The 23,904-nt window shown below is 33.1% G+C and overlaps 3 protein-coding genes across 3 annotated transcripts in view; 1 reads left to right on the forward strand and 2 right to left on the reverse strand.

Annotated features, from left to right (window-relative positions):
• The window catches only part of LOC142975754 (lipase member H-A), a 34,905-nt gene extending 19,375 nt beyond the window's left edge, over positions 1 to 15,530 (forward strand). The window contains exons 6-8 of the mRNA XM_076118802.1: positions 13,038 to 13,229; positions 13,623 to 13,794; positions 14,158 to 15,530. Of these exons, the coding sequence (XP_075974917.1) occupies positions 13,038 to 13,229; positions 13,623 to 13,794; positions 14,158 to 14,215 (422 nt within the window). The 3' untranslated portion in view covers positions 14,216 to 15,530. The remainder of the gene's footprint in view (positions 1 to 13,037; positions 13,230 to 13,622; positions 13,795 to 14,157) is intronic.
• LOC142975752 (aldehyde dehydrogenase X, mitochondrial-like) lies at positions 2,110 to 8,206 on the reverse strand. Its single transcript, XM_076118800.1, has 11 exons — positions 8,057 to 8,206; positions 6,349 to 6,453; positions 5,939 to 6,206; positions 5,294 to 5,410; positions 4,618 to 4,805; positions 4,163 to 4,265; positions 3,679 to 3,860; positions 3,278 to 3,442; positions 2,906 to 3,063; positions 2,504 to 2,578; positions 2,110 to 2,275 (listed from the first exon to the last, which is right to left on the reverse strand). Exons 1-11 carry the CDS (start codon positions 8,084 to 8,086, stop codon positions 2,197 to 2,199), a joined length of 1,470 nt encoding a protein of 489 aa, XP_075974915.1. The 5' UTR covers positions 8,087 to 8,206; the 3' UTR covers positions 2,110 to 2,196.
• A 6,126-nt stretch (positions 15,531 to 21,656) lies between the features above and the next one.
• LOC142975245 (uncharacterized) lies at positions 21,657 to 23,570 on the reverse strand. The gene is made up of 4 exons (XM_076117980.1): positions 23,453 to 23,570; positions 22,795 to 22,938; positions 22,311 to 22,442; positions 21,657 to 21,836 (listed from the first exon to the last, which is right to left on the reverse strand). The coding sequence occupies exons 1-4, from the start codon at positions 23,537 to 23,539 to the stop codon at positions 21,657 to 21,659; spliced, it is 543 nt and encodes a 180-aa protein (XP_075974095.1). The 5' UTR covers positions 23,540 to 23,570.
• Positions 23,571 to 23,904: the final 334 nt, after the last annotated feature.

Below are 23,904 nucleotides of genomic sequence, written 5' to 3' on the forward strand. Positions count from 1 at the left end.
GTGTTTCTATTGGTGCTGTCACACTGCTGTTTATATGTTAACAAACTTTTTTTCACACTAATACATTTACTAACAAATGTTAGGAAATAAATAAATAGTGATCAATACGCTTACAACTTACGTTTGTTGACATTTTTCAACAGAACACATTTTTTGGTGTAATAAGTTTGTGGCATTACCTTATGACACATGCCTTATGGAAAATCGTTACAATTTAGGGTACACTAGCTGACCCGCGCAACTTCGCTTGCGTCACCTAAGAGAATGGGTCAAAATTTTCCCCGTTTTTGTAACATTTTTCGTTGCTACTCCGCTCCTAATGACCGTAGCGTGATGTTATATAGCCTATAGCCTTCCTCGATAAATGGGCTATCTAACACTGAAAGAATTTTTCAAATCGGACCAGTAGTTCCTGAGATTAGCGCGTTCAAACAAACAAACAAACAAACTCTTCAGCTTTATTATATTAGTATAGTATAGATAACATTCGTAGTACTTAATCCGTATAGGTTTTGGATTTACTTCTAAATATATGGGTACTGTAGCTTTCAACAACACAAGTAGTGGAAATTTTCATTATCTGGCAACATTGCTCTTGGACTTGAACCCGTGAGCTATCCATTTTATAGATAGTACTTACATCGCGAAATAGTCCGTATGTTAACGTCATAAGGTGTCATTTCATTTGTGCACTATTATCTCATAGGTCATATAAGAAATGAATGAATTCTAATCAATATGCGGTAAGCGCAAACAGATAATATGGCAGGAATTATGTGATTTTGATCTTAATTCCTTGGCAACGAACACATAATATTCAGAACAGCTTTTTTTTTTAAGATTCTATTTTTATATCGTCAACAACGAATGTAGCTGTGTATTGTATAGATTAAGGTGGATAGATGTGAAGTTTGTTATAAATATACGCACGAAAGTTTATTTAGTCGAGTATCCATATTGTCTTATTTAACATATGATATCTATGTACTTTTGTCGACTTTAGGCATTTGAACAACAATGCTATGCCTGCATTCATTGTTTATGGGCATATAGAAAAATACAGAAGAAAACTTTTTTGCTAGTTCTGCAAAGTTCAAAGATTATCATGATTGCTGACAGGTACCCATTAGGTAAGCGATAAACTTTGTTGGTTTGTGGGGGGTAATCTACAAAACTGTCACACACATTTTGAAAACACTTCAAAGTTTTATAAACATAATCATTGGTCTTTTTGCTATCTGAAACATTTAGTATCGGGCAAAAGTGAGCTGATAAATTTTAGATTAGAATCTTATCGAGCAAATAATTTGCATCGTCATTATAAATGTAAAATTACCTACATGTTCTAATTATCTTTCTAAGTGTTATAATGAGCTATAACAATGTGCAAATATTGATATGCAAACCATATGCAAACAATGACATCCACCCACTCATGTTTAAAAGATTTTTTTTGTTAGGCTGTTTTAAAATTATCAAATAGCAGCTAAATCATGTAATTATACCTTTACATTTTAGAGAATGAAACATCATTTTGTTTTTAAGATGGCTTAAATATAAATAATGTTAATGCCTTGTAAAGTTAGCTATTCTAAAGGCTCGAAATTTGTATATATTATAATATTATAATCATTAAAGCACGTTCATAAAACCCTAGATCCCTTTTTTATCGAACATGGTATTATTTTTTGAGTAATGATGTTCAACAGTCCAGTAAAACTGGATTTCTCTCCTACCGATGTGGAATACGGGTTCAGTACCTGAATTGTAAAACTAGTTCCAGTCTGTTGTAAGGCTAGCTATGTTGAACACTAGCATCTTATAAGTAAGCACTGTTTTTCTTTGAAATGTTTCAAGGAAAGTATTATGTGTTAATATAGAAAGCCTATGTTGGACTTTAGCTTAAGCATCTTATCAAAATATATACTGTTCCTAATTAAGAAGTATTTGAGAAATGTTTTATATTATATTAAAGTAAAAACTCTTTGTATGTGATAGGTAATTTCAATAGTTATCGACTTGTATTAAAAAGGTAAACAGTATCTTTGAGTGTAATATGTTAGGTAGTTGCTTTTAGTATAGCGGGTTAGTTAAAAAATAGACATGAAATTTAATTAAAACTTTATATTAATCAAAACTATATGACTACAGTATTACATGGCAATGGAATTTTGGTATAGTGTTCAGTTCGTCGTTTTACTTTTGCAGGGGTTTCTTTGGTAGGCTCACGGCAACGGTCTTGTTCTCTACGTATTGCAGGATACCGTCCTCACCCCTATAGAAAAATATTTATATTAGTTAAATATTCACCTACAAACATGCAATTATTGTGAGCTGGTGAAATTAAGTTCAATTTTGCTCTATATGAAATTAATCATTTAGGTCAAAAGTTGACGCTAGTGAAAATTGTTGCAATGATTCAATTTATCTTTAGCTTGGAAAGGGATTACTTAAGTTTGTCTTGCATTGTACTAGAGTAGAATAATAGAAAAAGAAAACTTACATTTCGCGTCCAAGACCGGACTCCTTGAAACCTCCGAAGGGTAACTGAGGAGACACGTGTTCGTATACGTTGACCCTGTAAGAGAAAACCAAACAATTAATCGAAGAGTTCGTAACAACTACTAAAATAGAACTGACAATATTACTTTGTAGATTCATTTCATCTATTAATAAAAGGATTAAAATATTCAAGAACATCAAAGTGAACTGTAGCCAATGTTCTCTCCAATTGGAACCATCGAGTATAGAGAGTTTGACATTTAAAATGTGCTGCAAAGTAGTTCCTACGAAGCCCGCTAGAGGCGCTGAACTGATTGTCATACATTTTTTTCGATAGCTAGCCGGTTGTCGGTAGTCAATTGTGGTAGAGAATCGAGAAGTAAACTGGATCAAAGTTACGTACCAGACGGATCCAGCGCGTACGTGTCTGACGAAAGCGAGGGCAATGTTGATGTCGTTGGTGATGACACCAGCTCCAAGACCGTAGTTGGAGTCGTTGGCGCGGTCAACTACTTCCTCGAAGGTGTCGAACTTCAGGATGCTTTGGACGGGTCCGAAGATCTAAAAGAAAAACATTAATATTATAGAGTTTACTTCGAATTTTAGAAGCGTCCAAGATGTATGTATCTTTTGAGATATCGACAACCTTGTCACATCAAGCATCCATTAAACAATTTTGACCAAGATACAAATGTAATAAATGGTATATAGTATTAGGATGTATCAAAATTCTTATATATTTCAAGAAGGATTTTTTAAATTTTCGTTTTCTTACCTCTTCCCTGGCAATCTTCATGTTATCTTGAACGTCAGCGAAGACGGTGGGCTGTATGTAGTAACCCTTGTTTCCTTGGCGGTCACCTCCAGCTACTAAACGAGCACCTCCCTTCTTACCGGCATCAATGTAACCCATGACCTTAGCGAACATGTCTGAGTCGACCTAGAAATAACAAATTGGTACATTAGTATTGTATGGTCTCGATTTAGGTCGATCTTGCAGACTTTAGCTGGAACCATTCAGAAACTAGCGAAATCCTTACTTCATAGAGTAATGTTGTGCTTATTCAATCAGCGTCGGCATTATCGTTTTGCATCGAATTGCAAATATTATTAGTAAGGGCAATAGCTAGCTAATTTGAAACGGCAATAGTGGGCAAAACAGTTGCTTTTATTTACCTGAGGTCCCTGCTGGACATCAGTGAAGGGGTTTCCGACGGTTCTCCTCTTGGCGATCTCGGCGGCCTTGGCAACGAACTTGTCGTAGATGCCAGACTGCACATAGGTCCTTGTACCAGCAACGCAGCACTGACCACCGTTGGAGAAGGCAGCCTTGTGTGCGAGCTCAGCGGCTTCATCGACTGTTAAAAGAAAAAAGAAAAATTTAGTAAATATATTGCAAATCATTATTTCGATGATTATATGAAGTAGGTTCAGTTAAAGAACTAAAAAATTGCATTCTACATTTCGATGTCTCAATAAGCTATAAATTCAATTAGTCTCCTCAATTGGATCCTTTACGACCAATTGAATGGTACGGGTATTCTTAACTAGAGTAGCAATCATGGCAATCAAGTATGTTTATGTACTGTACACTGTCTCGGTTGTGTGAATTGTTGCTATTATAAATTAAAAGGCTTTTTTTTATAAGTTGGGTACTTACTGTCAGCATCGTTGAAGACGACCAGAGGACTCTTGCCTCCGAGCTCAAGGGTGATGCGCTTCAGGTTGACAGCTGGGGCAGCGGTCAAGATGAGCTTACCAACCTGGAAATGCAAAAAAAAAATCAGAATATTGTTCATAGTAGGTTAGTGGCTCGTATAATGTATTCCTTATGTCGCTTTTTGAAGAGAATATATAAATATGTAAGTGTGCTCACTTTATTAATGCGTGGTATAAATTTGACTCGTTGTGACTGTGACATATTTACGTTAGTAAAAGTTGTTTCTGTTATAGATTTGGTCTTTTGGAGTAATTTGGTTCAGGACTAGTAATAAGACTAGAAATTCCCCTCACAAAATTGAACCTTCCATCGTGTAGCGCCAACTTTTTTTTAGTACCAAAGGGAATTATTGAGGTTTCATGAGAGTAGTTTAATCATATTTAAGGGAATCTTACCTCGGTGGAACCAGTGAAGGCGATCTTGTCTACATCAGGGTGGTAGCTGAGAGCAGCTCCGGCGGTGGGTCCGTAGCCAGGGACTACGTTGACAACACCAGCGGGGATGCCGACCTCCTTAATGAGGGCAGTGACGGCCAGAGCCGTGAGGGGAGTCTGTTCTGCAGGCTTGATGACGACGGTACAACCTAAAATCAGAAAATGATAAAATTATATCATGTGAAGCGGCAACTCCTGTTTTAATTAGTGTATTGAAATAAACTTTTACTTTAGTATATGGAGCGAAATAATCTTAAAGCGACTTCTTTTTTTGACGAAAATAACCATTGTAACCTTAAATCTACAAATTGTTACAAATGTTAGTATTGATACTGATGAAATGTGCAATTAATGCATACTTCGCATTGTACACTTTCGTTATGTACAATAAGTATCTTATCGACAGGAAGTTCTCGTAATGCAGGCAGCCGAGACCACACAGAGTACAAACTGTTTATTACTATCGTGCGATAATACGAGTCTTTATTGCTTCAGCACATACTGAAGGTTAAGTTCAAAGCCTTGAAAGAATATTTTCTATTTATTTTTATTCGACTTTCTTCTTGAATTAGATTTATTTTGTCAATATGAAGCCTATGTTGTAACATATTATTATTGAAGTAAAAAATATACGTACCAGCAGCCAAAGCAGGGGCAACCTTGTAAACAAACATAGGGATGGGGTAGTTCCATGGCAGGATTCCACCGCACACTCCTACGGGCTCCTTAAGGGTGAAAGACAGGACTTCACCGTCTGAAAAAATACAATAATATAGAGTTTATTAACCAGTCAATTAACTATTAATGTGTTATGTGTTGTAAAGACTATTTCATGCTTAAGAACTCTTGCAGTTCTTCAATCGAATCCCAGCTCGAGCTTGATTGATCTTTATTTAATTCGCATACGCATTAAAAATTGCGAATCATTGTAAGAAGATAGTATAATCTATTATGTAAACTTGTGCAACAATTGACATAAACAAACCGTGACTGATAAATATTTCAATTTATGTTATCTTCGTAGCTAGGGGATAATGAAGCTACCAGATATAGAGTAACAGATAATTTACAAAGTAGGTATGTGTGACTGATACAATGATAAAAATAGAAATATGTATGTTTTGGACAGCGACTAGACGGTTTGATGATATGGGCCAAATGTGAATTGTCATTACTGAGGTTGGATAAGGATACAGCGATAACTATGGACTGTTCAGTCTCGTAAATTTCTACTGTTTCAGTATGTTTTTGTTTTTTTTCTTCGAAAGGAACAAATAATTACCTGCGGGAATGGTGTTGCCGAGAATTTTGTCAGCCTTGCCAGCGAAGTACCTGACAACATTGGCAGACCAGTGAACCTCTGCAATAGCTTGCTTCACGGGTTTGCCGCAGTCAAGGGTCTCGAGTTCTCCGAGGTAGTCGGCATCTCTGTCAAGAAGATCAGCCAACTTGTAAAGAAGGTGACCTCTCTGAGAAGCATCTAGCTTGCGCCACTCAGAGTAACGGTAGAAAGCCTTCTTGGCGGCGGCTACAGCCAAGTCAATGTCAGCCTGTGAACAACAATTATTGTCATATTAGTAAGCTTTAAAAGAAAAAACTAAACTACTTAAAATATTGTATAAAATATGTTAGAAACTTTACTTAATCAGTCAATCTTGTAAAACTTTTAGCCATAAGTCCCTGTATGCTTACCTTGTCGCCTTCAGCCACCTGGACGATGACGGTCTCATCCTGGGGGTTGATGGTGGGGAAGGTCTTCTTGCTGACTGAGTCCACCCACTCATTGTTGATGAACAACTAGACAAAGGAAAAAATACAAATTAGAAACTTGAACATAATGTTTGAAAGCATTAAAAAGATTCAAACGTTTCTGTGTTCATTCATAAATATTAGAAGTAGGCCGAAATTCCATCTAGTTTGGTTAAACATTTATGTAAAAAACATTTTCCAAAAACAATAGCATTCCAGATTCAGTTTTGGCTGTCTAGCGGTCTGGCCTTGAGTTTTTTACTCGTTCCTTTCCGATCCTATTTTGTACCTGTTTGGCACTGCGCCGTTACAAACACAGGCACGAGTAAATAAACGTTTTTATTTCCTAACGTTATGTTTATGTACTATTTCGTCTGTATTGTATCTATGTTAAACCAAACTGTTGGTTTTTAAAATGGCTCATTGTTAGACAACATTTTTTTCGCGTAAGAACGCAAAGTAAAGGCATTAACATAATTACTTATTTATGTATTTGTAAGAAACAGTACTTTGAAATTACTGGTTTAGAGGCAGTTCGGACATAATACAAATCAAAAATATAAATGTAACAAAATACGACATAACGAGTTTCCAATATTGTTTAAGATAACATTTTCCTGTATTTACCATGGACCATTTACTACTCGCAATATCGACATTCCCTCAATACAATGGTCAATACAACGAATGAAAATCAATATAATAGTGCGTGTTGAACCGAGAATCACCTATTGTGGTTATCGGAGCCATTGGGCGGCACATACTGTTGCAATATTAACCACAAGTAGCATGTACGGAAGTTAGAAATTACTTGCGAGTTGCTAGCCGTTTTATTTAACTGCCGTGGGATGCATTTAAACTGAAATGTTTATGACTGAAACATGGACTGTATGAATTTTATTTTATGGTTACTTAGTAAAAGAATTGACAATAGATTATTTTTAGTTTGAACACGATCAAGTTTTGAAAAACCGGCTTTTAATGTTTTGGTAACGTATTTTGAACAAATATGTAAATTCTTTGGATTTACAATAAATTATTGTGTTTCTCGTAAAAACAAAATAATTATAATTTTGTTTGTGATACACAAAAAATAAGTTTTATGATACAAGTTCTATGTCTCCTAAATTTGTTTTAAACACGAAATTGAATAACGCGGAAGTTGCTCAATTAGAAATGTTATAAAGAAAATGTTATAATTTTCATAGTATGTTTTGTAAATTTAGATTTCAGTAAAATTATGATTAAACCGTTCGTTGCTATGTTTACACGCTGCGGTGCGTCTGAATCGAGAAACATGGGAATATATCAAAGTTTACTAAATAAGAAACGTTTATTGGATTATTTAATTGTATTTAGATTTTTAGTTAAATTTTAAAAAATATTCTTTAATAAGTATATTGAAATTATTATTTAGTAATGAAACTGAAAAAAAAAAAATTAAAACAAATGATTTTTTTTATGAAACTATTTCACCAAATATTTACATTTCGCGATATTCCAAATAATTTAATTAACTGAATATCGAAAATTTTAATCTTTCACTTCGATATTTTTCTATTCTCACCACAAATAAATCACAATTACCGAATTAGAGTTGCAATTAAATAAATATTTACTATTTAACAGATAGTAATAGAAATACACATACCTTGGTGTATTTGATGTCTACTTTAACCATTGTGAAGCTTGGTCGTACGTGTGTCGCCTGTGATGTTCTTTCACAAGTGAATACTCCTGGCTCGGAGCCTAGACGTTATATACAGGGCGAGTGGAACGATACGTCACAACATCTCTAGTAGATAACGCCGGCAACGACGATTTGCGTTAACAAAGTTCCGTATATTTTTTTTCTGTTCATTTGTTCAGCTGTAAAGAAATTTTTCGTGGATAGGTATGTTGTGAAATCGTGTTTGTAGGGTTATAAAATGAGAAAATTATTTGTTTTTTTATTCGGTTTTCTTTAATGTATTTTTAAGGATCTAATGGGGTGACTGTTAAACTGTACAGTGATGGAAATTATAAAGTACATGTGCTTTATTTTTCTTACTGAAAATGTTTTCAATAAGAAATATAGCAGTATATATTCAGTGAGTTATTTTTCATGGTTTGTGGAATAATGTATATGAGGTATGTAATAATCTATAAAAGTATAATGTGTTTGAGGTTTTATAAAATAGTTACTTTTACTTGTAATTTTCTGCAAATATTTTATTTCAAAAAACGTGTCTTTCAAGCATAACAACACCAGTTTTATGTTTTAATTGTAAAATTAAAAATAACTTTTTAATGATTCAGTACTCCATAATTCCATAATTTATATATTTTATTCAATAGACGTAAACTTTGTGATTCAGAAAATTTCCTGATCATAAATAGCTATTATGCAGTTACTTTTTCTAAGCATGTTGTTTCTATTTATATCGCATGTCTGTCAACACGTTACGGGAGACGATTGATCCCTAAAAATAAAGATCATCACTAAATTGTCTAGTGCAATTTTCCAATAGACAGAAAAAGCTTCCTATTCCAATAATAATACTATTACAACATATTTGTTAACAAGTTAAAAATAACAACACAAAAGCGCGATAAAGAATTATCACTTTAGTTAAAAAATATCTTGTTATCCGAAAATCTGATCACCCCTTTAACGCATATAGACATCATATCTCAAACTTATATTACACAGTATTTCACATTATTAAAAATATAGATATAAAAAAATTGCTGAAGCATCCTCTTATCACCCCTTATTAAAAACATAAGGTTTTCTTATCAAACCACTGACAATAAATAATAAACTATACAGTGAAATGAAAGGCATTAAGATAACGGATGCATTCGGCTTGAATGAGACCATTATTTCAGTAACAGTAGCTTAATTCAGCGTTTATTTATAAATTTTCGTATTAATTAAGCGTCTTTTATAACGAATAGAATATTAGTCTAATATCTAATATCTCTCTATTAGAATACTAGTAATAGAATAGCTTGCACCGAATTGTCAAAACAGTGGTAGTGAACGGTCGTTGTCGTTATAGCGATGTTCGTCGTTATATCAATAGACATGTCTAAAGAGTTATTTGAATAGGCGAGTCAAGGTTAACCAGTCAACGTGAAATACAGAAACACGAGATGTGCGTTAACCCTTGAACGGCAGTGTTGCTGACTGTACATTTGGGTGCCCACTTCCAATATTTTGGGTCGTAGATATGACGTCATCGAAAAGTAGCGTATTTCATACTTTGGCGGTGCAAGGGTCAAAAAATTCTTCAGATTTCTTTCAAACTAATAAAATATTGTAGGTACCTCGTCTCCCATACGGGATACGGTACATATTGTATATTTATACAAGTCATTGTATCTAGTTAGTACTTGCACAATGTTATGTCATGTTGTGCAATCCCGAAAAATTAAATTTGTTTTGTATGGTTCGCCCGTTGTGCTAGTGTGTGGTACCTATTTTTATGTGTGCGTGTGCAAAACCGAGGTCAATTAATACATTACTATGGGTGTGTGAGGATAAACTATACATATTATATAGAATTCGTGCACGGTTTGCTGTTACAAATATTATGTAATACATGGTTCCTTTGGTTATTCTTATTAGCTACGGCGTAGAAATATTCAAATTTTTTTGTATCTAATTCAGTGTAGTGGGTTAAGGTGTTTGGCCATAAACATCAAATTCGCGTCTTTATTTCGAGTGCTCCAACCGCAAAAAGTTGTATTATTTGCATTGATAATCGTTATCAGTAAGAGATACGATTTTGTTATCAAGATAAAATATTGTATGAAATTTTCCAAACTGCTTGGTCCTAATCAGAACTTACAGATCTTGTAAGGGTTCCAGATAAACAGTACATTTATGGAACCTACTCAATAATTTATTTTATGTTTAATATCAAATTTTAATTTATAAGATCATTAGGGCACTGTGAGGAACAAGAAAGATAGTAGAAAATTGGAAAAAATCTAAGATAAACTAGATATTAGTTAAACAGACGATATTTTTTCTATATTTTAGTAAGTAGTTAACAAAACGATTAAATATATAGTTTATTTTCCGAGACAAGAGTTTATTTATTGCCGACGGCATACATTTTTACTGAACTAACTTACTACGAAAAATAACAACCGACTGTACTTTACAATGCGTGAACGAAGCCCTTTGGATTACTTAGTACCTTCATTTTAACTACCTTCAAATGTCAATTAGGTGTATAGGTATATGTTTGGTGAAATATGTAGAAACAATGTATAATAGGTATATGTTTAGTAAACAAATCTAACTTTTTAGGTAACATGTATTTGCTAATAGAAATTTACATAATAATGCATAACATTGATAGAACAATATCAATCATATCTATAGGTACATGTTTTCAAGATAATATAGATAAGTTTACTAACAAACAAGGTGTGATAATCATAATATAATTAGTGATTGAAGTAAATAGGTATCATTAGCGTTTCATTTCCATATATCAAGAGGAAAATTAAAATTGTTTGTTTGTCATTTAAAATGTATGTACTAATTTATTGTCGATCGCCAACTGGAACTGACACACAACTTTATGAAGCTACTACCTGACCCGACGAACTTCGTACCGCCATTTTGTATTTTTTTAATTTTTCTCTACGTAAGAACCATCCTCGCAATTCAAGGAATATAATAAAAAGATATTTAGTGCCATAGGTTCAGCCGTTCTAAAGTTCTAATAAGTTTAGCGCTTAGCAACACCTTTGGCGATTCATGTTCACATATAAGACAGGTAATATTTGACTCTGAGTCTAAATAAAAAAAAAGAAGATTTGTATCTTGCAGTTGGACAGTACTGGATTACATATACCATTTTATAAGTAAATTACTGATTTCATGTTACGCAGAGTATAGAGCACGAATACCTCGCAGAGGTCTCAGATCGCGTAATCAAATTGGGCTAAAAATAGTCCCAAAGTTTATCTGTCACAAAATTCTCAGGCAAAGTGATTGCCTGGAGTAGAAGTTTAGTATATAGACTTCCGTGCCTGGCCTCCCGCCAATCCTGTCGGACCACTATTGCACCAGGTTATGAAAGAAATTAAGAGTATCTGCGTATTACATCTTCTTGATAATAACTCTTATCCATTCAATTAGGTATATGGCCACCAGTGCCGAATATTGACTAGGCCTTATTCATTGAATGATAGTTTAATTATAATTATTAAATAAGATATTTATAGTGGAGATCACTATTATCAGATATTAGTTGGAAGTATATTATTACCTCTTATAGCCTCTTTTAATACCTACGTTCGTTTATTTATCATATTTTCATGTTGCTAAATGATGGTCTTTTTGTGCAATATCATAAGTTTCCTGCATTTTTTATTTTTTTTATTTAGCCTGTTTCTATGTCCCACTGCTGAGCAAAGGCCTCTCCCCTGAGTTTCCAGTCCCCTCGGTCGATTGTTGCGTCTGGCCATCCATGCAGGAACGCATCCAGGTCATCCCGCCATCTCCGTTTAGGCCTTCCTCTTCGGCGCCGACCATCTTGTGGCGTCCACTTCGTGGCAATGTTAGCCCATCTTTCGGTGTGCATTCATTTGTGTGTTTCCTGCATTATGCCACAAAAAGTTTTATATAAAAATATAATTAAAGAATACTTTTTACTGAGTTTGTTGTGTAAAATATTATTTGTTTAATATCTTATTGAGATAGTTCAGTTATAACACGTCGTTTAGATAATATTTACAAAGGTAAATGAGGTACGAATTACTTATCTATTTGATGATTGAACTTTCTTTCAATACAGGTCAATCAAAGTGTTATGAATGATAATATTATTATGTTAATTACATTAAGTGGTTTAATGCAATTTATTTTTGTGCGTGTTAATGAATTAAAACTCTAATTAAGTTTGTTCAATAAAGCTGACACTGGTCAATTGCCGGTAAAAATGTTGCACAGAAAGAATGAGTAATTTTGTAATTTAGGAAATTGGTATTGACGATAAACGGCAGTCAGAAGTCAGTATTATCCTATACCTAACTCCATTTATACTGCATTGCTCTTACAGTTTGATTCCCTAATTGAATCAATACATTGTCCTTGAGTTTTCCTGCTAATAAAATATCTATTCAATGTTTGCCCCGTTTTATGAAGGTTAGGATAACTATATGTTTACAATACAGTTTGGCTTTACTTCTCCCCACCTGTGTCAGTCTACCGTTCTTCCGGGCTATAGACCTTTGTACAGTCAATTTAAACAACTCCCGTATAGATACTTCAGTTCACATGACATTGACGTAATTTTTTTAATATTCAAGTCTACGCTCACGGTTTTGTAGACTCAAAAGACAGTCTATATGGAAAGGCCTATATAATTTTGAACCTTCCTAAATGTCCACTAAGGCCTATCGTTTTGATGACGTAATTTGGTAGGCAACCAGAGTTAGATGATACGAAATTGTAGTTTGACACGAAATCGTTGGCAACTTTTAGAAAGTGATGATCATTTACGAATTTTACGATGTCAACTGATATACCTGATCAGCCCGCAGATCGGTATACAGGCTTTTTCGAGTAAAATTGTGACAAACAAACACACCTTTATATTAATTATAAATTTTTTTATTGTCTTCAGGTTTAGATCCAGGTCGGCCTTTGGTGTCCGCTTACGGATCACGGCAGTTCAGGCTGGGTCGTGATGATGCTCACGTAGTTCATGTATTACATACAAACGCTGGCTTCCTTGGAGAGAGCGGGCTCGTCGGACACGCTGACTTCTGCTTCAATGGAGGACAGAAACAACCTGGCTGTAAGGGGCATATTATGCGTAAGTTGGATGTAATTTTATACGATGATTTTTTTATTTGTTTGGCTATTGAGTGAGTTAACTGAACAAAGTAAGTAAAACTACAACCAGTAATGTGTCATGGCTAGTGCAACTGCTCTTTGTGGATCATCGGCAAAATCGTGAGCAAGGATGTGACAAAAAATCTTTAACAATGTCTTGAATCTTAACGTCTCGACGTCGGTATCCTATAACAGGTTTCTGGAATCGATTTTAGTCCTTAGTTGTTTTGATTTATCCAGTTAGTAGGGATGCTAAGTTTGTTTGTGCTTTTATACTTAGTAGATTTAAGAAATTAACTATGTAGATCATTTTGTTTTATTGTTATAGGGCTATTAAATAAAGATTAGTAATATAATATTCCTTTGATCCCAGGTATCGCCAGATGCAGTCATTTCATGAGCTCCTGCTACTTTGCCGCAAGTGTGCGGAGAAGTAGACGGTTAGTAGGAATTCCGTGTGACACTTCATGTCCCAAGGAGCGAGGGTATTGGGGCATTAATCCACAGAGGCGAGCGGTGGTGTTAGGCGATGACGTTCCTGATGGGTAAGCGTTTTAATTTATTATGTAAGAATACATACATATACAAAACTCAAACCTATTGAAAAAATTGATATAAGTCTTGATAGAAGAGTGAATATAAGTTTTTCTAAGAGCAAAGCGGTGCTGTTGGCAATTCCCTGATTAAGAGGGCATGTAAGATTTCTTGTTTGTGTAATTATTTAATTTAATTTCTTTGGGTATTGTCCAGAATATAGTCTCCTCAAGTCCTGTAATACATAGTACCAAAAAATAAAATATGAATTCGCATGGCGAATTATAATAGGAAATGACTTACAAACAATCGAGAAATGATTACTTTCAAATAATAAGTCATTAATTATATTAATTGATATATTTTTGTTTCAGATCACGAGGAATGTTTTGCATTAGCTTCGAAAATACAGAAGATTGTCCCTTTGACTAACCACTTACCATTTTAGTTATAAGTTGTAATAGTATTTGTGATCTGATTCCCAAAAGGTTTTGTTAGACTTAGCCTAATAATCTCCAAAGCAAATGTCGTTTAAGTAATTTATTGCTTTATCTAAGTTTTTACTGCTTTTTGTTATCTAGTTATACTATTTTTAGCTGTTTCTTATTAAATATTTTTGAAAAACTGAAAAAAGTATGAGTAATGCCGCTTGTTAATTACATGTGTCATTGGTTTTTCATCTTAATAGAAATAACAAACTGTGTTTAGTTTGAAGTAATTACTAAACTCTTGTATATTGTTGTGAAGTGTGTTTGATAGCTCAATAGCTCTTATGTTAAAATTTTGTTATTGTATACAATACTTCTGTTTCAGGAAATGTGAAATAACATCTTTGAAACTAATAGTAGTGACTATTAGTTTCAGAGATTAGAGCGTTCAAACAAAAACCACTTTAGCGTAATTCAATAAAGTATAGATAATGGTCGTACTTGTCGAACACGACGACACAACGAAATATACCTATGAGTACCATAATATGGGAGGAGTATGAAGCGGACGCGTCGTGCGTCGCATAGATATGAGGATTTCGTCGTTACTTAGTTCATACCTGTATTCACAAACAATATTTACTTTTATCCAATACTATAATGTAGGTTTTGTCATTACATTTGCTGTGACAAGTTCAATATGGTACTTGGCGACCACACAAATCAGCTATGTACTTTTTATGTAACGACAAAAACACTTTTTAGCATAGAAATTTGGTGTAGTGACGTCACATTTTTGCATTTTCGTTGGTATCAAATGAGTGCCTAATAAAATACTTCAGTCTGTAATAATTACAACTTCAAAATTATTTACGAAAAAATGACATAGCTTCAGTATTTTAGATGGATCTTTTATGAGTACAAGTTTAATCATTTTTCGTTGACCCTGTCAACAACCCTTCCCGATTTGATGCATATTCGTTTATTGTGCGTTGCTAATCATTTCAGTATTTACGAATAAAATGTCTGCTATAAACTGACACAAATAATATTATGTAGTGTTGTTTGGTAACACAGGTGTCAGACGAGATAGCTAGTTGTTTGCTGTTTCGCGTATAAATATGATGATATCGGTCTCCAATGTGTATGTGTAACTAAGTATTTTGAACAGTGCTTTTTACTGACTTGAAAAAGAAGGAGGTACTCCTTTCAAATAACTATTATTTTATATATTTTCATCGATTACTTTTTTTACACTTTTCAGAGAGAAGACAATTAAACAATATAGAAATAAATAGTAATAATTAATAATAATATGTTGTTTTTATTAAATACCAATTTTAATCAGTATTTGCAAACATAACGACTTCCATGATAGAGCAATAGAAGTTGCATTCATCGTTATAGAAGATGGATTTGAAAGTCCAGTTACCATAGAGGAAACTACCGGCCCAGTAGCTTTGAGCGATTTTCTGAACATCGGCATTGAATTCATAGTCACCCTGAAAGCGAACAAAAGTGTGTATTATAGGAGATTTATAAGCTTTATAATCCTTTCATGTAGTTAGGATGTTTTTAGCAAATAATATTTGCAGTGATGCAAGCGTGATGGACTCAAGGTCTAACCCCTCCCTCAAGACGGCAAGAGACTCTTGCCCAGCAGTGGGGAAGGACAACGGTAGAACAGTGAGTAGGTAATGCGTAAAAAAAAATTAAGTGATCGAATTTATACCATTATTGAGCAGATTTCGAGAACTTTCACGTAGAAAGTTATCAGCAGTTTCGGACATTTTAAAAGAAAAAAAATGTACAAAATAATAATTTTGACACATATAGGTCAAAAGATAGTCAAACTGAAATACCTATCTTTACATGACATGATTTTTTTTGAGATAGAATCAAGTAAACCTAATTGGCTACTAAAATGATAAAGTGATAATCTTAACCAATGAACTCGCACCGTTACTCTTATCTGAGTAGGAATAAAAAACATGTTAGGTACTTACTTTTTGGACGACGCAACCTTTGGTGATATTCATCAAGGAATGAAAGAGTGGGCTGAAGAATAAATGGTCACAAGGCTTTTTCATTTGAAATCTTAGGACTTCTAGGCCACTTTTCTGGCATATTACTTTTCCCTGTATAGGTAAAAAGGACAATTATGTATAACTTACTAACTCAAAATTAAATAAACGATCTCTTTATTTTTAACATATTTAAATATTTTTATTTAGGATCCCATTAAAAATCAACTGTAAAATTATATAGCGGTTTTTTTTCATTATTACATGAATTTTGCTTTTTTTATCATGTATAACAATTTTAGATGTATGAATTTGAAAAAGGCAATAGAAGTTTGTAAGGATCGTACGAAGTGGCGTTTTTTGATCTCTGCCTACCGTATGGGAAAAGGCCGTGATATTATGTATTTATGTTTTTTACTTACCCTATTAGGTGCAGTATTTTTCAAAACATGTAAACGGTAATTCAATAAATTGTGTCCGACTATGGTAACATCAGACGAAGCGCATTCCTTTTGTTTTGGGCCTTTGCACGGAGTAAAACTCTTTAAAGTTAAATTAAATATGCCCTGGAAAATTATAATTTTGTAATTTATATAGATAGTAAATAGTGTTTAAGTTAAAGTTTAAAATAAATTAATTGTTCACTAGAAAAGCACAATAATGTTTTAAATAAATATATGGAAAATCCATTAATTATAATCCGTTGCTGTCTTTAACTGTAGCTATTACGAAACTTACCGTCGGTAAAAACAGTCTTAATTCTGTGAAAATAGGCCTACAACAATTTACAAAGTACGTTTTGAGGTTTTATTTATAATAAATAGTAAGTTATCTCTATAATTAATATAATACTTATGTCTAAGTTTTACTTGGTTAATTTTTAAGCCTCATAATATTATTAAAACAAACAAATCAGGCTCCAATTTCTATAAAAAATACTATATTTAAAATTTGCTTTGGAATCCATAGTTTTTTGCTCGTAAGTATAAACAGCATATAATTATAGCTAAAGGGTGTCCTAGGTCTTATGTTTATAATTACTAGTTATAACCATACTTACAAACTCTTTTTCATTGGCGAAAACGACAGTAAGAAATGCAAACAATATCAAATATTTCAGCATTTTTTAACAAAACCTTCTTGTAACAATATAGACCAAACTATGTATTTTAAATAATATATGTTTTGCTATTTGGTTGTTTGTTCAAAGTTATTAAACTGTTTTTTTTCGGATAGTTGATTTAGATAATTAACGGAATTATGTCATGTGTTCTGTTTTCGATTTGAATAATATAAAGATAACAAGACCGATTAAATTATAATAATGTGTATTATCTATCTTTGTTATGTAGTGATTTTCGTTTTAAATAATAACAGGTTTAGTAAAACATATATGTTGATTTGAAGCCCTATTTTAAATATTTATATGTAAATAAGGTATCACCTCTTTGTGATATGTTATGAGACAAAAAGACGTTTTTTTGCAAACACTTTAACACTATTAGCATTGGTAACTCAGAAAATATATTAATACCCAATTTAACATTATTTCCGTAAGTATACAATCAGAAAAGGTAATAAAATATTAAACAAGCTCCTATCTGTATATAAAACACATAAATATTTTAAATGAAAGTGGGCGTATGGCATTGTATCTCCGACAAATAATATATATTTTTGATAGGTAACTTTTTTAGGATCTGGACCTAATTTTTTTCTATTCGCATTTGCGATGTCATTAAATGATCTAATTTGATATAAGTATTTAGGTATACCTAATATTACAGTTGTCTAGTATGTAGTGTCTTTTCTGTATTATTTCAAAGATAATTAGTCGCCGGGTGATATAATCTAAACAAATAAGAACAATAACAAATGTATTTACTTCATTTAATACTATTAAATTCAATTAGTATTTTTATAAACTGTCACATAAAGGATGGAACAATAAAGATTACATTCCTCGTTATAGAAGACGGATTTGAAGGTCCAATTGCCGTAGAGGAAACTGCCGGCCCAGTAGCTTTGAGCGATCTTCTGAATGTCAGCATTAAATACATAGTCGCCCTGAAAAACAATTAAAGCGGCAATAAAGGAACTTAGTAACTAAGGTAACGCGTAATATTAATACAATCATTGGCCCCTTTTGACTAAGGATCTAAGGAAACTACTGTTATTAATTTAATTAATTTTTTATTTATTTTACTTCCTTTTATTGCAGTCCTTGATATTTTCAAAAACGTTACGACAGTAGATAGCAAAACGACTAAATTTCAACGGAATTTCATTTCAAGGCCTTTGCTGAGCAGTGGGACATTGAACCGTTTGATCTAAAATTAAACCGAAGAACAGTTTATAAAATAACATCAATCTAAGAAAATTTATTAACACAATAAATTTGTATTTACCAGTACAAACATTAACCCTAACAAGTAACGGACCGAAAGTATATTTAGACCCGAAACAAATATTTGCTGAGTACACAAATATATACGAGTTCCGCATGGGAATCCATGACCTTCATAGCGGGGTGTGGTAACAACCCTAACAGTATTTTTCCTTTGACGTCACGGTCTTCCAAATGATGTAAGGCTGTTTCAGCTAGCGACTTTGCTCATAAAAAGAATTTTAAAGTAGCGCGCCCGGTAAGAGGCAGTAAGCCTTCTACATAATATAATAATATGGGACTACATAATAGTAATACATTGTTAATAGCGGGACCTGAGAGTATTTCATATGCCTCTACATCCACCCTCAGATAAAACAGTATGTAAGTAGTTGTTGCTTCAAAGAGCAGTACGCCTTTGCAAATTATAACAAACTACCGCATAACTTTAGAACGAAGTAGAACGAATATAATTTACGTACTTTCTGAACGACGCAAAAACTATCGCATTTACAAAAGTAAGTACAAAGAATAGATAAACGTACTTTTTGAACGACGCAACCTTTTGTGATATTCAGAAGAGAATGAAAGAGGGGACTGAAGAACAAATGGTCACACGGCTTTTTCATTTGAAATCTGAGGACTTCCACGCCGCCTTTCTCAGATATAACTTTTCCCTGTAAACAGAAAATCGATACACAAAATATTGCATAAGGTTACGAAATGTTGTTATGTTAATAATACTGCGTATTTGTTGGCGCCGCATAGCGCCATTCCCTACAGACCACTCAATGTAATCAACAAAATACAAGTAGTGAGCTTTTGACATTTAAATTATACCTATGAAAACATAATACGCTGATAAGGTTTTCATACAAAACTTGATAAGATGTCCACAGTGCAGCAGTGGTTTAAAGAAAAAGGGTGTTACTTATCAATGTAGGTACAATAACCCTAGACATACCTACACCAACGGAAGATCTAGACGATAGATATATTATCTCTGTCTATATTTACTATAATATATTCTTATCCTGGAACCGTTTATCACCAAACAAAAAGTTTGTAAGTACTACAGTCATTTCTGTATTTTCTTTACAATAATTTGTAACATTCTTTTTGTGCCCATGACTGCACAAATAAAATAATTTTTCAGGATAACTCCTTTGCTTTGTTACAAATGCCTTTGTTTTAAACCCACATTAATATTACTGAATTAATATCGACACAGAATTGTGTCCGTACTCAACGATCCAAGATCTAGCGTAATAGCAGGATAGCGCTATAGGATATGTATAGTGCCATCTCTTTCTCATTCACTGAAGCTAGCGTGAAAAGTACTGCCTTGTAATTTAACCTAACATAAAATAAAGTTATGGGAATATTAATGCAATCTACGATAATAATGAAAAAAAGTGGGTTACTTACTCGATTAGGAACGACATTTTTCAAAACCTGAATGCGATAACTCAATAAATTGTGTCCGACTATTGTGACGTCAGAAATTGCGCATTCCTTTTGTTTTGGGCCCTTGCATAGAGTGAAATTGTTCAATGTCAGATTGAATATACCCTGAAACACAATGTTCGAATTTCTGATAAATTGAACGTGTAAATAAATGAATTGTTTATTTCTGTCTTTTAACACCTCTCTTGCTAAGATTGATCAGTTGTGCAGACACATATATCACAAATCTAAATAACACGCGAGACAAGAATCTTTGGATCTTACGAACATTACATAAGTATAAAGTAGTCTAGTGTACATGACATCTTATATCCCGATCAAACAATTTTTTTTTCGTAAATTTACTAAAATATTAAGAATACTCACATAATCTTTCTTTTCAGCGTTAGTGAAATTAACATTATTGTACGCAAAGAAAAGCAAAAATAAAAATACAATCAAATATATTTTTATCATTCTTGCAGAATTGTGGAAACTGTAGAGGAAAATGTGTAGCAAAATATTTTAAAAATACGTTTTGAAGTTTTGAGTTCAATTAAAGTTATTAAAACGTTTATTTTAACGGTTGGTCGATCGAGATAATTTATCAGAAATATATACTTAAATATTGTATATTCAAAGCGTATCGATTCAATTGTAATAATACCTATAACATTTAATAGAGTTTATAATTATTAATAAGTATTCGAAACCATATCAGGTTGAATTAATCCCTATAGTCCGATCAATAAATATTTTTTTATATTCTGAACAGTGAAGAAAAAGAGGTAAAACGTAGTAAAACATTGAGACGGTAAAGGGTAATTTTTATATTAAGAAGTATGATATAATTTTCCAAAATCATGATATTAAAAAAAAATGGGTCTACGAGGTCCTGTAGGTATACAACTGATGATGATCATGAGGTCAGAATAGCCCCTGTAACGGACCTATATTTCAAATGGTAAAACGTGACTGTGTTTTATGCCTACTTGCACCTTCGGGTACAAAAAGTATTCACGTTGCGTGTGTGCTAATTTCTAAAATTTTAAATATTAAATGAAAGTTTAAGTGTTTTTTAAAATTGAATATTCAATTGGAAGCCGGTCAAAATGTACAAGCTATTAATCCGATAAGAGTATTCAGAAAATATAAATATGTTAAATAATAATTTTTGACACCGGTATCACTACTTACTGATAAACTATCCGATAGATATAGTGGTAGTAAATGAATTAAAAAATATGTCGCAATTTACATTTTTGATATCAATATTATAAATAAATGTGAGTTTGAACGTATCTTATTTTTTACGCCAAAACAGTTGAAGCTTTTAAACTAAAATTTGTCATGGTGATAAATGATAGATTGCTGTGAAGAAAATAGATTTTACAGCACTTTAATATTAACCGTGCTTGTTGACAATTAAAATAACAGTCGTTAAGTCACGTCAAAGGCCTTCAGGCGGCTTGAACATCTTTGACACTAGGTTGACCACTAACCATACGATAAGAAGAAGAAGAAGCACTTTAATTAAATAAGAAACGTTTCTTTTTAGATCAGTTTATTATTAATGAAACAAATATAAATTAAATCCGTGCATTGCTGGTATATTCTCGAGGAGCCATCTCAACTTTAATGATAGAGCAAGATAAATTGCAGTCGTCTCCGTAGAATACAGACTTAAATGTCCAGTTGCCAAACACGAATGTTCCGCCGAAGTACGACTTAGCAATCGTTTCTATATCAATCGAGAATTCGTAGTGTCCCTGTGAACAAAACATTTAAAAAAAGTGGTTGGGAGAGGTAGCGCTGGACAAAATAAAATCAAAATATAAATAAATACGTAGTTATATAAAAGCGCGGATACCTGTAGCGCGATTCTTTACAGTTGGTACTAGCGACAGTTGGGAATTTCACATTTTAAATGCACTGCAAAAATAATTCCTACGCCGCCCGATTGAGGCGCTGATTCGATAGTCATACAAAATTTCTTATTAGCTATCCAGTTACCGATTGTCGATAGTGGTAGAGAATCGCGCTACTGGTCGAAAATTGTTGCCGATATGGTGATTTGGAAGGAAAGGGAGAAACTCTTTGCCCAGCAGCGGTACACTCAAACAGACTAGACTATGTTCAGTGCGAAAGTAATTAAATGTGTCTATTATGCTTTTATTATTGTTTAAAAGATGAGTTATTATTATGAAAGGCATAGTTATAGGAGCTTATTTTAAACCTTTTACCTTCTGAACCAAGCAATTATCGGTGAGATTCATCAATGCTCCTAGTAGTGGCTTCAGGAACAAATGTTCACACGTTTTCTTCACTTGCAATCTAAGAAACTCCTTACCATTCGAAGATGCTATTATTTTGCCCTAAAACAAATCAAGGAAAAACAAAGTATCTCATAAAAAATGATAAACGCTAGTTTCTTTTGTCTTTCACTGTAAGAAACATTAATTTGAAAATTGGATCTCGCAAATGTTTATTTCGTGTGAGAATTGAAATCAAATAAACGTGTGTAGAGGTGGCGGAGACGATAATCTCAACAGGTACTCTTTGGACGTACAACTTAAATAGTTACCGGTACTTGAATATCGAAACCAATTCTCAAATACTTGCAATTCGACGAGCCAGTAGTGGATATATTTTTTTCCGTTGCGATGTTAATAGCAGTTTTGTGTTGACTTGAAGTTCTAACAAAAACATATTAATGAATCTACTTACCTTAGAAGGAATGATGTTCCTGGTCACAGTTATTTTATACATTAATGTATTATAGCTGCTTATAGTAGCTGAGGCATGTGCACAATCTTTCTGTTTCGGTCCTTTGCATACATCGAATTGTGTTATTGATAAATTGAAAGCGCCCTGTAAAAAGATACGTTATTTGGTTAAAAGAAAGTTGTTCTAGTGAAGCTTTTGGACTCAGTTACTGCTATAATCTTTTTTTAACGTATACTGTCCCATTATCGGGCAAAGGTCTCCCCCAAACTCCTCAACCGGTCTCTATCCTCAGCCATTTCCTGTCACCCCTTCAGATATGTGTCCAAATTTTAATCGTCACGCCAACATTTCCTCAACTTGCCTGGACGTCTTTGAATCATATAATAATATATCTTGGCAATAATATCAGTTTTCGCAACTCCATTGCATGCACCTATGCAGTAGGGCACGTGGTCAACTCCCCACAATTACCCATTTAAGATCCAAATAAGGAAAATATTTTCGTTTTAGAGTATCTGTTTGATTGAAGTTTTATTTTTATTATTTAAGATCTCGTATTTCTAGAATTATGTTTATAGTATATATCAAAGCACTTGCTCAAAGTATGCTAAAATAGACAGTCGAAACTATTCGAAAATATTTATTGTGTAATACTTACATAGTTTTTTTGCGCTTCCGAATTAACAATACATATCAGACGCAATGTGTACAACGCTGTAATCAGCGCTAAGCACTTTCCAATCATTATGTACTAAGAAACTATTAAACCAAGTGAGAAATACCAGCCAAGTGCTTATAAAATGTACTTAAAATACCTTTGTGATAAATATAGTTTCGATTTAATCACGGAGAATAATGAAACGGTTCGTTGGACGACCAAATTGTAGGAAATTGTCCATTGTCATTGATTTCGTATGCTATTGGAAATAATTTGATACAAGGTATAATGATGGTGATAAATCTGCTTTGTCATTCAATTATTTTCTCCTTTTCCCATTTTTCAGTTTGAAAATATGTTAATATTTTAAAAAAATGGTTAATTAAATAATATGATATAATTTTTCTACAAAAACCAGGAGGCAATAATTATGGTACATTGGATTTCTATTT

The sequence above is a fragment of the Anticarsia gemmatalis genome, chromosome 9 (genome assembly GCF_050436995.1).
Source record: "Anticarsia gemmatalis isolate Benzon Research Colony breed Stoneville strain chromosome 9, ilAntGemm2 primary, whole genome shotgun sequence".
NCBI classification, from domain to species: Eukaryota; Metazoa; Arthropoda; class Insecta; order Lepidoptera; family Erebidae; genus Anticarsia; species Anticarsia gemmatalis.